The sequence below is a fragment of the Varanus komodoensis genome, unplaced genomic scaffold, assembly GCF_004798865.1.
Source record: "Varanus komodoensis strain SLA01 unplaced genomic scaffold, ASM479886v1 scaffold7_3, whole genome shotgun sequence".
NCBI classification, from domain to species: Eukaryota; Metazoa; Chordata; class Lepidosauria; order Squamata; family Varanidae; genus Varanus; species Varanus komodoensis.
In genome coordinates this window covers 14562936-14577467 of record NW_025336480.1, presented here as the reverse complement: position 1 = coordinate 14577467, position 14532 = coordinate 14562936, and the positions used below count along the sequence as shown (strand labels likewise).

The 14532-nt window shown below is 39.1% G+C and overlaps 1 protein-coding gene across 1 annotated transcript in view; it reads left to right on the top strand.

The window, feature by feature from the left end:
- COL23A1 (collagen type XXIII alpha 1 chain) overlaps window positions 1–14532 on the top strand; it is a 406477-nt gene that overhangs the window by 279531 nt on the left and 112414 nt on the right. Inside the window, exon 5 of the mRNA XM_044454607.1 lies at window positions 3929–3955. Within this exon, the coding sequence (XP_044310542.1) occupies window positions 3929–3955 (27 nt within the window). The remainder of the gene's footprint in view (window positions 1–3928; window positions 3956–14532) is intronic.

Here is a 14532-nt window from a genome sequence, read left to right as displayed (position 1 = left end):
TATATTTTCAACCTGCATAGTAGCTTTTTAAAAGGTTGTCCTCTGTGCTTTCATCTGCTAAGCTTTTCTTGCTAAGCATAGTAAAACTGTGTAAGTTCCTTCAAATTAATAAGCTCATTCTCAAATATCAGAGCAAAAATAAATACAAAAACAAAATAAATACAAAATGTATTTAGTGCTCTTGGTAAGACATAAAACAAATTCTTGTTCTGAAAGAAAATATGCATTTATATCTTATTTTAATTCTGCCATTTGAGGCATTTTCACTCAAATGATAAGTGTGTTCTTCATTAAGAGTCTCAGAAGATGCGGTGCCTCTTTTTATCACTTGTGTGCACTTGTAAATGATTAAAATGTGCTCTACAGACTTAACTGCAGAATACATCTTCCATTTTGTAATGTACAAACATGTAAAATTAATATAAAAGTACTTCAATGTCCCACACATAAACTTTCTTCTAGCTTTGGCTAATGGGAACTGTGCTCTCTTTTGAGGTTGGACATACGATTTCATATATTACGTTTTCAAAGGTCCCAGTCTTGAAAAGGCTTCTCTGTTTCAGCTTTTCCCAAGTTGGTGTCTACCAGGTTCACAGCAGCTCCCATCAACCACAGCCATCATGCCAGTATGTATGGATGATGGAGATTGTAGTCCAAAAGTTTAGAAGGATACCAGGTTAAGAAAGGTTGGGTTGTTATAGCATGAAGATAAGGCATACCAAGCAATAGGAGCAGAACCAACTTTTTCCTTCGGTTTGTTGGTTTGTCAGAAGAAAAAAAACAAGTAGAGTTAATACCAAGCTTGATCTGTTTGTTCACCTTTTTTTCTTATTTGCTGCTTGTGCTTTATAATAATGGCCACTGAAGGAGAAGTCATAAGAAATGTACATTTTCTAATACTTTATATTCATTCAATTAGTTTATGTGAAATATATAATTTCTCTATTACTAGTTCAGGCTTTAGAAGATAACCATAGTTTGCACAAATGCACTGGCCTCATGGAAGTTGTATGTCACTGGTAGTTATTACCAAGGAATATTTGATGGTTGTTGGGGAGCTCAGTCAGTGTTGAAGAATATTGACCCCTCCAGCTTCAAACCCTTCCTTAAAGGATTTATGCTGGCCGGCATAGCAGTGGGTTGACACTGAACAACACAGGTTAGTTAATTTTAACCTGTGGTGCTGAATTTGTTATAAAGGAATGTGTTCACTGGTTATCATGAAATAAACTTGGATCATGAATTGTGCCAGCATAACTTTAGTATAGTAACTTTTATTTATTTTTAATTACAGAGGTAGTTAAATGCCATTGCTTGCTGTTCCTCACAATATATAACTAAAAGTGTAACCTTAACTGGTTCCAGTTTATCAGCCAATTACATGCATGCAATGCGGTGGTGGCCTTCCACCTGGAGCTGCAAAGAAGTTGGAGTGGCTGCGCTTGGCTGTATTAGACTGAAGTTAGGCCCGTATATTCCTTCTACAGTGTGATTCATTTACTTTCTAAGCTCAGCTGCTCATACAAAATGTATTGTTCCAGTTTTGCTCCAACCAGCTTCACTGTACTATAACAGAATGAAGAAAAAGCCTTTCTTATCCAGATAATGTTTTCATTTACCTCATATGATGAATTTATTTTTTTAACTTGCAAGACGTGATTTCATAAATGTTTTCTTAACTACTACAGTGACAGAGTCCTTTTAAACTCTGTATGCTTTCCCTAAGCCCACAAAACACAATATTATTGTGTTTAAACAGCATTGCATTTAGGATTATTGGTTTCTTATGAGTCCCCAACCTTCTTTTTTTCCTTTTTCTTCCTTTTTTTAGTCATAAGGAATTGATTACTCCATATACCATAAAGCACCAGGTTATGCTGAAAATTCATTCTTCTCTCCTTGTGCCACCAGAGCTGCCTGTTACTTTTTAGTTGTCATAAATTGAGTTCACATATTAAATATTAGACTTTGTGGTACAGTATTTATGGCTGCTAGATGACTGACCATCCTGTCTGCAATATGAGTGTGCCATGCAAAAGTGCTTCAAAAGAGTTGGTTACAGAGGATATTAAAATCACATGCTGGGTAGGTAATTTCTGCACACTGAAGGATATATTTACTATGCACTTATAATTTAAACACTAACCATATCAAATATTATAAAACACTCCATATGGCAAGGTAGAGAGACCGTGGAGGTTTACTGACATGGGAGGCTCCTAAACTGCAGTGTATTTACTTAGTCCTGGTTTATTATTACTGCCCACAACTGGCATATACAGATAGGAATATTGGTCCTTAATAGCAGGCATACAAATGAAGGCGGGCCACTGAGAGTGAGAGGTGACCTGAACAAGGCAAGAAAGAGAAGATAACTAAAAGGCTCTCCCGGTTGCCATCTTCCAACCTTCTTAACTTCTGATGGCTTTGCTCTGATCTGATGGGCACTTATTCTAAGAAGGAGTGAGGCAATTGGAAAAACAAGATAAGGAGTCCTTTGATGGATTGTGGCCAAGGTACCCACAGATATCTGAAGTTGACCTTATTTTGCATGTTTAAAATCTCACTTCCATTCATATCCCCTGTATTTTAATCTGAAATCATTTTGGTAAATATATATTTACAATCAATCTTGTTGCTTTTAGGAGAATTTAGAATTCGTAAAAGTGCTCTGTTACTAAAAGTGGGTGTTTTTATTAAGTATTTCAGTTATGTAACTAAGCAGAAACTGATAATGGGAAAAATATTTTTGGAAGATGGGCATTGAAAATAGCCATTCATTGAACAAAATGAAATCAAGTGTTTATTAAATTGATGACCATAAAAATAAAAACTGACCTTATATTGATCTTCATTCCATAAAACTTCTCAAGTGCTGTGATGGAGAAACATGAACTTTATAGCATAATGTTGCATGATTTTTAACAGGAAAACATTGTCAGCTAATACTTAACTTGATAGAACCTCTATTTTATGTATACACTGTGTTGTGCAACCTGACACTGTTGTGTAAGATACAGCTCATGCTGCCTTACATGCTGTCCAAAGAATTTACTTCTGTGGTTGACAGCAATACTTGGTCCAGAGGCCACACTAACAAAAGAAAATGGCAAAGAATCAAAATACTTTGGCCCTTCCTCTTAAGAAATACTGAACTCCCAGTCGTTATAGTTCAACAATAAGATAGAAGTAAGGATGTGATTGTTATCAAACCAGATAAGTAGGAGAAAGTTTACCCGTAGACAAAACATGAATAATGGTACTTCTGTGTCATTATCATAGTGCCATGGATTTAAACATTGAAATAGAATAGTCACTCATCTGAGTGGGATGGTGTAAACTGGTATCCTGCAACAACAAGGGGTTGGACCTGATGGCCTTCATGGCCCCTTCCAACTCCACTATTTTCGGATTCTGTGAGTGTATGTTTCTGGACTGCAGAATCAAATGGGATTATATGGGAAGAATAAAGCCAGCATTTGCTAACACGCTTGAAGCAATCATCAGAAATTCAGTTGGAAGTAAGCTGCCTTCAGTTTTTACGTATGTCAAGTTCCCCTATTAACTAGAAAAAAAATGCTCTTGAAAATCCTTCAGTTCAAGTTCGTTGTAGCTCAGTGCACATTCAGTTTAAGCCAGAGGGACCGGAATTTAAATCTTTGTTGAGCTATAATGCTTACCAGGTGGCCTTAGGCAGTTCTCAAATCCCTCAGGTTGTTGTGAGGATGAAATGGGACAACAGCGTATGATGCCCTGCCATGAGTGCTTGTGTCTGCTCTTCTGCTGCTCAGAGAAGGGGGAGTAAGTAGAACCTACTGAGCTTCTGTCCCTCTCAAGACAATCCCTGACTTTTTGTATTGACTGTGATGTCTTTCTGCTGTTAAGTACAACTGACTGATCTTATTGTTTTCCTCATTTAATATCACAGGGGCAGTCAGGACGAGATGGTTACCCGGTAACTTTGCCTTTCCCTTATTTTGTAATCTTTTCTCCAAGCTGCACATCATGCTCAAATTCCTAACCTTCTCTCTCTCTGTCTGTCTCCTGACCCTTCAGTCATTAGCAGAGTTAAAATAACATTTGAAGCTATGTTTGATATGCAGAGTTACCCATTGACTCAATTTGTAACCAATTCTGAAAAGTACCATGTACTTCTGCAGTCCTGGAGATGATCCAAAGTTCTACGCACTCTCTGGAGTGTATATAAACCTACCATGTACACAGCTTTCCCCACTAATTCCAGTGTAAGGGACAGGTCTGTGTGCAAAATGTGTGCACATTTGAAATTTCCCAAATAGGAAGGTCTTATATAGGAATGTCAGGCAGACATATGCAAGGCAACCGGGGGTTGCTTTGATGGTTTTTAGGAAGACACATTTATGTCTAAGTGTCTCAGTACTGACAGTTTATTAGATTGTAGAAAGCCTCCACTATTGGGCAGTATACAAATGAAATACACACACACACACACACACACACACACACTTACTTTTAGAAAGGCTTGCATTCAGATTACCCATTGATTGTAAATGGGCCATAACTTATCTGGCTGTCAGAATTACCCCAATACTCTTTTCATTTACATAAATGAAAAATCATTTGCATAAATAGTTAAAGGTAGCATCTATGAACTATGATCACAAAAGATGAGATTGTATTACCAGTTTGGAAATATTTATTAATTTATTTCAGATAAGTTTCAGCTATACTGCCTCATAGCTAAGGCTGTCTGGGACGTTTCCAACAGTGCATGAAAATAATAAAATAAAATACGAATATCATAAAAACAAGGCAGCATTAAAATAAATTTAAAATAGCTAAAACATACAATAAAAGTAGCCATGTGAAAGAACAAATAAATTTCACCTGGGATAAGTAATCCCCCAAAATCCCTGAATAGCTGAGTAAAGGCTTTAGCATAAAGGGCCATCTTACCCTGGTGCTGAATAGATGAAAGGTTTGGTGCCAGTCAGACTTTAGTGGGGAGGTTCTTCCTTAGATGGGGGAGGGGAGTGCCCGACAAAGAAATCCTCCCCCTTGTTGCCACTCTCTGAGCCTCCCTCAGCGTTGGCACTTGGAGGAAAGCCCCAGAGGTTAAGCACAGTGTCCGAGTCATTGGGAGAGGTGCTCCAACAGGTATCCGTGCTCCCAGACCAAGTAAGGCTTTATAGTGAAGAACCAGCAGCATGAATTGGCCCTGAAAGCATTCAAGCAGCCAATGCAAAGGGGCCAGAACCTGCAGGTCTTACATGTTCAAACATAAAGGCTCTGGTTATTAATCTGGCTGCCACATTCTACATGAGCTGCAGCTTCTGAACCATCTTCAGGAGCAGCCCAGTCCATTTCAGTAATCTGATTTAGATATTACCAGAGCACAGATAACTGAAGCCAGGCAGCCTTGGTTATTAACATCCCAGTTTCTCAACACCATCATTTCTTAAAATGCAGTTTGTGTCCCCAGAATGCTGATACATTTGCTGTGTGCAGTATGGTTGATCAAATATTATTTATTTACATATTTATTTTCACTTTTGCAACAAGTGTAATGAGTACAAGTACAATGAGTACATATTATATAACGCTGTGATAAGATTTGTGCAGAAGTGTATGTCCTTCCTAATAATGCCTATATCATTTTTGTGACTTTTTTGTTCTGTTTTATCTAGATTTTAATGTGTTTAGATTACAACCCAGCACACATTTATTTGGGTAAAAGGCCCACAGAACGCAATGATGCTTAGCTTTGGATAGACATGTATAGGACTTGCACCATTAGAGGATGATATAGCCATCATCTTGCTATTCCTGCAGTATAACAGAATTGCCTTTTAAAAAGGAGAGGAAAAAGTGAATATTGTCAAGGCTACTTTCTGTCACCTCAAAAGATAGCACCTCCACTTCATAACCCTTCCTCATGCAGGTTTCTAAATTTTAAAATTAGAAGGTTGTGAACTCCCCTTCTATTAACACTGGATGCTTATAACTACATTGTCATTTTTTAAAAAGTTGAACAGTTGTATGCCTCCAGCTATTTCTCCCATTTAATTACACTGGAATGGCAGTAGAAGAAATTAGATTATTATTATTAATTAGAGATAATATATTTGTGTGTGCATGCACATTCACATGTGCATATGTCTGCTGTGTGGTCCTGAAAGGAAAGGTGTTTATTTTAACTTATAGACAGGTGCCATCAGGACAACTGAAAAGCAATCAAAAACTGTGGAAATGACAAGGATTTGCATACTGAGAGAAGCTGAAGTTTCTGATAGTTCTATCACTGACAAAAGCAAAAATGGGCCAACTTACATAGACATCTTAGTGACTTATGAACATGGATAATTTATTCAAGATTGAGTTTAAAGGGTTTGCTCTCAATGGTCTTTTTAAATATAGCCACTAGGAAAATGAATCTTCATTTTTGAATTAGCATAGGCATTAGAGATACTTTGCCTGCCTGCTTTAACCTTGGACGGGAAAAGCTTATTTCTTGCAGCCCTGATTCTATTTTTAGTCACAATCCTCTGCATACAGGATGTGCTGGAATGCACTAAAACCTTTTGTTGCATACCATTGATCGGAAATAAGTTTATAATCTGTCCTTAGTGAGCAAAGGAGAAACACTGCATGGTTATGCCCAAATACTGGCACATTACAGTTCATTCCTTGGCTCATCCTTTGTTCCGGAAGCAAATAATCCTTTATTGTCCTTGGCAAATATCATATCTGTTTGCCTGAATCAGAGACCACATGCAGAGCTCCAGGGACGAAGCTGGGGAACTCCATCTTAAGGGTTCACTTCTACTTTACTTTTCTGTATGACTACAAAATCTCTGTCTTTTCTTCTCTTTCTCACTCTCTTTGTAAAAAGCAAGATTTCTTCTGGGCTTATTCACAAATTCCTTCCCAAATTTCATACAAAAAGTAGAAGTGATAAGAGTGAAATAAAAAGGACTGCTTTGATGTTTTCCATTGAGGACTGTAATGTTTTTTGATGGGGGATGGTGAGGTCTGTAAACATTATGAAAATTCCTTTGCAGCTCACACAGAGTGCAGGCACTGGCTGAGAGGATAGCATGGATATTGAATTGTCTTATCTGTCTCTAGGCACTATTAAAGATCAAGTGAAACATTCAGTTATTGAAATAGAAATAATCTCACTATTCCTGGACCATCTCATATACCATTAGACTTTCCTTGTGCAAGTGAGGTGAAATGATGGCCCAATTTGCATGCCAAAAAGCAGTCTCTAAGCCAGGAACAGACAATATGTAGCTGATGAGCTCTATACCACCTGCCTCATCCTTTTGTGCAATGCCTACTTCCCCAGTTTCTGAATTCACAATTTGAGCCAAGCTTTCTGTCGGTATTGTCTTGCAGTCCATATTGTCCATGCAGGGGTCTTCTCTGGATCTTCAGAGGAGGGCAATTGCAAAACCAAGTAGAATCAGCTCTTAAAAGAACTTAAAAGAAATGGGTGAGATGGAAGGTATTGGAATGCACTCCAAATAAAATTACAAAATCCTACCCCCTAACATGCCTAGATCTTAGCTAAATTATGTATACACACCCATCAGTAAGTATAGTTGCTAAGAGCACTACAGTTGTATATGGCAATACACAGTGCTTTTTTTTTTGCCATAGAACACACCGGAATGGAGTTCCAGCACCTTTTTTTGACGGTTTTTCCAAGTTTTAAAAGTAACTTTTGAAAATTTGATGTTTGGTCCACATGGATTTGAATCACGCTGTCGAGCATAGCAGGTCGGCTGCAAAATAATTAAAACGGTGCCTGCAGGCTGCTTGTATGTCAAATCTGATGCATGCGTACTTCGTCTGCACTGGTTGTGATGGTGCTGCTCGACTTGTGATTAGTTGTGTGGTCGTGCGCCGAGTGCTTGCTGCAGGTGGCGACCATTATGTTTCATTACACAACTGACGTTTGTGGGTATGTGTACAGTGATTGACTATGTGCAAAAGGTAAATAATTTCATGAGTTCTGGCACCTTTTTTCTTACAGAAAAAGCACTGGCAGTACATAGGTACAGACACACACACACATACATGTGCACACAGTGATTGGCAGCATGGGTGACTGAGCAACCACTTGTCACTAACTTTCCTACTGGTATGACACCAAGTGGCATTTCAGAAGCTTTTGTGCCAGTAAGGTTACCAATACACTGTTGAGGTTATCTCCACGGTACTTGCTGCCTGGGCATCAAGGAATGAAATCCTCGTGCTACTATAATCCTTCCGGGAACAAGCTTAATTGCATATTGATTGGCTTCCACCTTTAAATAACTATGAAACAAATGACTAGCCTTATCCTAGTCATGAGGCTGAAGTACAAATGCACGGTACACCGTGCTCCTAAATTGTTAGAAGCAGAAAAGAATTGGATTAAATGAAAAGCAGGCAGTAGAGTCTCGCTAGGAATAAAAGAAACTTATGATGTCTGCCAGATCCAGTTGTTTACTCAGGTCTAATTAGCTCATGGTGAGATGCTAGGCATTCTCAAACAGATAATGCTAGGAACTGGTACGTGTTCACTTTTTTAACTCAAATGGCAATGGAGAGGTATAGTCAACTCTCTTTCTTTGGTTTTGTCCTTGAAATATGTCTTGTTTTATGTATTAATTATATTTGAACTTTTTTTATCGGTGATAATGATGGCTGTTACCCTATAACAAGTAGATGGTAGACAATAGAGTACCCTTGCTGCCAGTGCTCAGTTCAGTTGTTTGCCTCAGGCAAAATTAACTAGTGTTTGGAGTTTTCTAAAAATCCCATTGCCTAAGGCAGGGGTGGGCAAAACATGGTTCATGGACCACATGTGACTGTGCCACTGCTCCTGCAGAGTGGCACTATCCACCCTATGCAGTGTCACTGAACGAACGCAGTGGCAGTGAAGTGAAATTGGCAGGAGTGGGGATGGCAATTTAAGCACTGCAGAGTGGAAAAGTGGTAAAATGCCCCTTGTCTGCAAGATAACTTAGACCCTTGTAGGGTTCCATAACCACCAAGTGGGGCCAGAAGAGAAAGCTTTCGCTTTCAATTTCACAATTAATGTCCATTGCATGGACCACAGTTTTTGGAAAACTGATCTATTTGTAATTAACTTATATATAGATACCTGCTAAGCTTTTCATTTGGTATAAGTTAAATTCAGATCCCATCATAATTTACTTAAGTTGGACCAATACCAAAGTTCTGAGTGTAAGTAAAAGATAAATTCTTTATTATTATACCACTTTGGTATACTTAACTTACCAGTCAAAAGTAAACTGTCATCAAGAGTCTAACTTAATTGGACATTGTTCATGCAGTTAGCAGTTTCCTCAGTTTTTTTAAATAAATAAATACCAAATGCATCTGGTGGATGATCCAGATCAAAATCATAGTGGGGAATGGAGTAGTTTACTCCATTGCCACAGTCCCAAAACATTTCCCTGATGCTCCAGTCTGTAGCTTGTATTGGAAGGAAAACTGCCACTGACGTGCATGAGAGCATTCCTTCCAGTGCAAAGAGCAGGTGCAAGCCTCCAGATCTGAACTGGGACTGTAGCAGGGGTGGAGGGATGGGTCTAGTTCATGCATAAGCTCCTGGCATTTACATTTTAAAAAGCAGTCACTCTGTTGCTAAGTGTATATAGTAGCTGCTAGCATGAGATGTTTGATATATGCTTCCCTGAGTCTCCACAAGTTTTTGGACCCTTGTTGTATCCAGAAGGGTTTTGAAAGAGAGAGAGGTCTGAGCAGAGAGCGCTTAGGTGTCAGTATTAATGTGCCTCTGTTACCCCAATTGCTTCTTCCTCCCTCATATTTCCCGTTCCTCTGGCACCTTTCAGATCTTCCTCTGCAGTCAGAGTGATATAAGTATTTTATACACACACGCACACACACTAACATGTGCTTGAGAGTTCCTGCCACTGTTTGCAGTGTTCCCATGCATTTGCTTTCTTCACCCCTAAGATAGAGAGCTTCAGGGATTCCCATTCCCACTGATGCACCAGCTAGTTCTGAAAAGAGATCTTGCTTCCATGCAAGCCAAAGCTGAACCCAGGACATGGAGGAAAAACCCACTGAAAGGAACTGGTTCCATCTTGATCAGTTTGGTCCCTGCTTCCTTGCCCCATCAGGTAGCAAACAAGAAGCAAATAATTACAAAATTCTGGGTTCTGTCAACTGAAGTTTGACCTTTCCATTGCTGCTTCTGTCATAAATGTTTCTAATTAAAAGCTGTTTGGATGCTTCATAGTGATTTATATTTCATTCATATTTATTATATTTTTCATATTTACTGTTATTTGTGCCAGTTCTAGTCAGTATTCATGTACTTAATAGAAATGAAATATGGGTAGGCTAGGCTTATTCCTATTGCAGTGTGGAATACTTCAGAAGTCTGGTGGGCCTGAGGAAAGAAATGCTTTGGTGGAATCTGCATCTTGAACGTGACAATAGGCATCCTGACCATGTTTCAAGGAAATGATACATGTGTGTATGAATTCTGTTGGCTCCACACATTGTGGAAGAGTAAGCTGTAGAGAGATAAAAGGAAATGCTCCGTTGTGCATGTACCTTCCCGCTTTTCAAAACCATAGAAAGCTCCAGCTACTGAGGGGTCTTAACTTGTATGCAAAGAAGGCCTTAGCACATTAGACTTTAAAATTAGAATGTTTCTTGAGATAAATGTATATTTGAATTCATGGGACAGCACAGAGACAGACAATTCTAGTCTGTACAGGAGCATAAGTTACAGAAGAAGTCAACAGCAAGAATTTGACATGAAAAGGCACCCTCCCCATCTGGCTTCCTCATTCCATCAATTGCTAAACCTTACACTACAGTCATATCTGGTGGATACTGTACATCTCCCAGCTATAAGTTTTCCAAAAGACAGTTACTCTTCCCCTTACAAAACAAAAAACCATTTCCATTACGGGTTAACAGTAAAACAATTTTGAGTTTAAAAGTAAAAATAGGACCATTCCTAACTATTCTTTTAAATTTATTTCTCATTTTTTGTGTGTTTTGTTGGCAAGAGGGTGATTTTTTATTTTTTTGTAATTTGGTTTAAAACTGGAAATGATAAAATTTGGAAAAAGTTTGGAAGAGGAACTTACAACAAAGTGTGCTTCATCGTCTAACTGAGAACAGCTTTTGTCAAATAAAGCAATCTCGTTCTTCCCCCTTGGCCCCATTTCCTACTGCCAAATGTACACTTCTGTCTGTCTGTCTGTCTGTCTGTCTGTCCGTCCGTCCGTCCTTTCTTTCTTTCTTTTTCTTCCTTCCTCCCTCCCTTCCTCCCTTCCTTCTTTTTTTTGGCTGATGTTCTTACAGTTGCTAAGAAGCAACAAAAAAGCAGTTTCCTTGTGTCGCTGAGTTCTCTGGGGACTCACCGAGAAGCACTTTGAATCAATCTGATGGTCTGATTGGATTTTAATTACAGGGAATGGGGTTAGGAGGTTAGTGACCTTGCTTGCTCCTCTGTGTCCCCTGGGGAATGAAAACCATTTGAGTTTAATTTACTGCTTTCTGGCATCCGTGAATACATTGGTGACCTCCAGACAGTGTCTCTGTGCTGAAAAGCCTGTCAAACCCATCCTTCAAAAACAGCACTTAAGTCATGTACCATTGAGAAATATTACGTCTCACAGTATCATTGCAATGTGATAACAGAAATAGCCATTACATATACATTAACAATTTGGCAGCAGAAGCTAATACTGAAGGATTCAAAACACAGTTGGATGTCATGTGCAGAGAGCTGGCACTCTCTTCTGCACCATAGAATATGACTAGATGTGAGTAGAATTGTGTTTGTCACTTTCCTGGGGTGCTACAGCAGTCAACAAAGGAGACTTTCTGTTCAGGGCTCTTTAATATTAAGGAGTCACAGCATACAAAAATAGGCCATAATGCTTTGGAGGAGTAAGGAAAGAAGGGATGAAGACCACAAAGAAGGGTTTTGACCAAAAGAGAAATATGACCAGGAGTTCACTGGACCCAGAGTCGGAGGAGTTACACTAGATGGAGGCAGGACTTTAACCTGGATAGGCCACAAACAGAACAGAGGAAAGTGTAGAACATGAAGTACCTGTGCTTGCTGGAAATGCTGTTGTGGAGCTGTTCAATAGCCTGTGGATGAAAGTAGCCCAGTTCTCAGAATGGGCAGATCATGCAATAAGAGTTGCTGTCCAAGACTTCCTGTGGCAATCTGTTGTGTTCATCTAGCACTGCCACCCTGCACCCTGTCATGTTGGAAGAGGGGGGAGCAAGAGAACCCAACACACTTTTTATTCTGTTTGTATTGCTCTGAAAGATGAAGTTGGGTTATGCTTTTTTCCCTCCACAGCCTCTTTGATCTTCTAACAGATATTTTATGTCTTCACCTCGCATTGGAGAACCACAGTGCCAGAAGCCCTCTTAAGTTAACAGATAATTCAGTTTCTGATCCTTGAATTTGTCAGAAATGCCACCATCTTTCCCTGAATGTGCTTATTTTGCAGGGTGGGGGTGATAAGCAGGGATGCTCTCATGGTATCTAGAGAGATACCTTCTGGTGTAATTCCAAATATCATTCGCAGCCTACTCAGTACAAGGAATAATTCTGTGCTTCAGATAAAGATTTTTTTATCCTCCCACTGAGCTCTTGGCTGTGAGGAATTCCTTCTTCTAGCAGTCTCTGAGCCTCAGATGCATATGAAGATGCTGAAGCAGTATTAAGAGCCAACTTTGAACTCCAGGCAGGGGAGTGTAGCCAGCATGCTGAGTAATTTACCAGACTTACTTATTTCTGTAGGTAAAATGAAACTCAACCTGCATATTATTTTTGTAATAAGTTTTTTTAAAAGTAAACATTTAAGATGGTGCACAAAACAAACTCTTCTGTCTCCTGCTCCTTTTAATAGAAACAGCCACTCTATTTTTATGGTGGAATAGAGATTAAAACCTGGCAAGGAAGCAGACTCATAATGAGATAGAATGTAAGCAATTTCATTTGAGTCTAGGTAGACTGAGCAACTGGTAAATTGTTTTGTGTTTTCCCCTGGAAAACATAATTTTAAAATCCATAACATTTGCTTTGTGTATTCAATCTCAGCCTCAAAGAATTAAACAACTTCACAGAGGAAACATAACAAGAAGCTTTTTAATGGACTGCACATTCCACCCATGCAAATTGATGGTATGGATTCAGACCTGAAAGTCAATTCTTCTAACATCACTTACTCAGTTTCAAGTTATTTATCAAGGGAAAAATTGCTTGGTAAACCTAGGCTACTCAAGTGGTTTAAGTAAGGCTAAAATCCAGCACCCACATGCAAGGAGCTTTCTATATAGCTTAGGAGAGCCAAGTTTCCCCCATCTCATCAGATTGGGCACACACACAAGGACATGTGGAGAAACAGTGCACCAAGCTGTTACAGGATTTGGGAGGTTTCCACGTGCCTCTCATATTCCCATCCAGCCTTTCCTTTCTATTCAGTGCAAGTAAAAGTAACATGAAGTGAGGGAACACCTCTCTTGAGATCCCTGTCAATTCCCCTCAGTAAAGGAACTGCATCTGCTAGGGTTAGGATCATTCTCATAATATGATTAAAAGGAAAATGTTACCCATGAGTATTCACATACACAGAAGCTAGGTGAGCCCTTATCGATTTTTCTTCCATTAGTTTAACAATTTGAAATCCATGAAACCATAGTACATTGTGATATTTTATCCTCTTATTTTATGCACTTCAGTACTGGCTTGTTGTCCTGCCTGGGCATCCCAAGCAGTTCACACTTCTTGCCTTTCAATATAAATCAGGATCAAATGTTTCAACTGCTTGTTCCCAGGCCAGTACACTCAAGCAATTGGGTGTGCACCTTAGAGAGTTCTAGAATTCAGTCAGTTCTGTATTCATCCTGATCTGCTATCCTCTGAGTACCTAGCATAGCCCATCCCAAGAGAACTTAGAACTTGGTAGTGGTGAGTTTTAAAGATCCATACTTCACACTGAACATACCCTCATTAAACATGCCATTGATTGAGATGGGTGGGCATTTGCGATTGTAACTGGCAAAGAGAACAGAAGGAGCACCAGCTCTTGTATCCTGCCTTATGTCTCAGAACAGGAGCATGGAAAGTTAATTTGATTTCTTCAGGTTGCCTGTAAGGACAGAAAGGGGACAGAGCAGTCTCTTTAAGAACTAGAATGTGATACTCTCACTTACCTTGCTTAACCTTTCACATCTTGGAGCAGCCATGTTGATCTGTGTTAAGCTATTTCAGTAATGAAGTACTAGTCAGCATGAACAAGAGTGGCGGAATTTAACTCTATATTTGGAAGACATCTGCAGGCCCTATCACTAAATGGATATTTAGGAAAAACTTGGCTCCAGTTTAGTAAAGAATTACAGTACATGATTTAAAGCCCACTGACATAAATAGAGCTGAGCTAATTAGAGAGAGAGCAGGATATCCACAGTACAGTTTTAATCATGTCCTTCCAAAGCTTATCCTGCACTGAGTCAAAGCTTATCTAT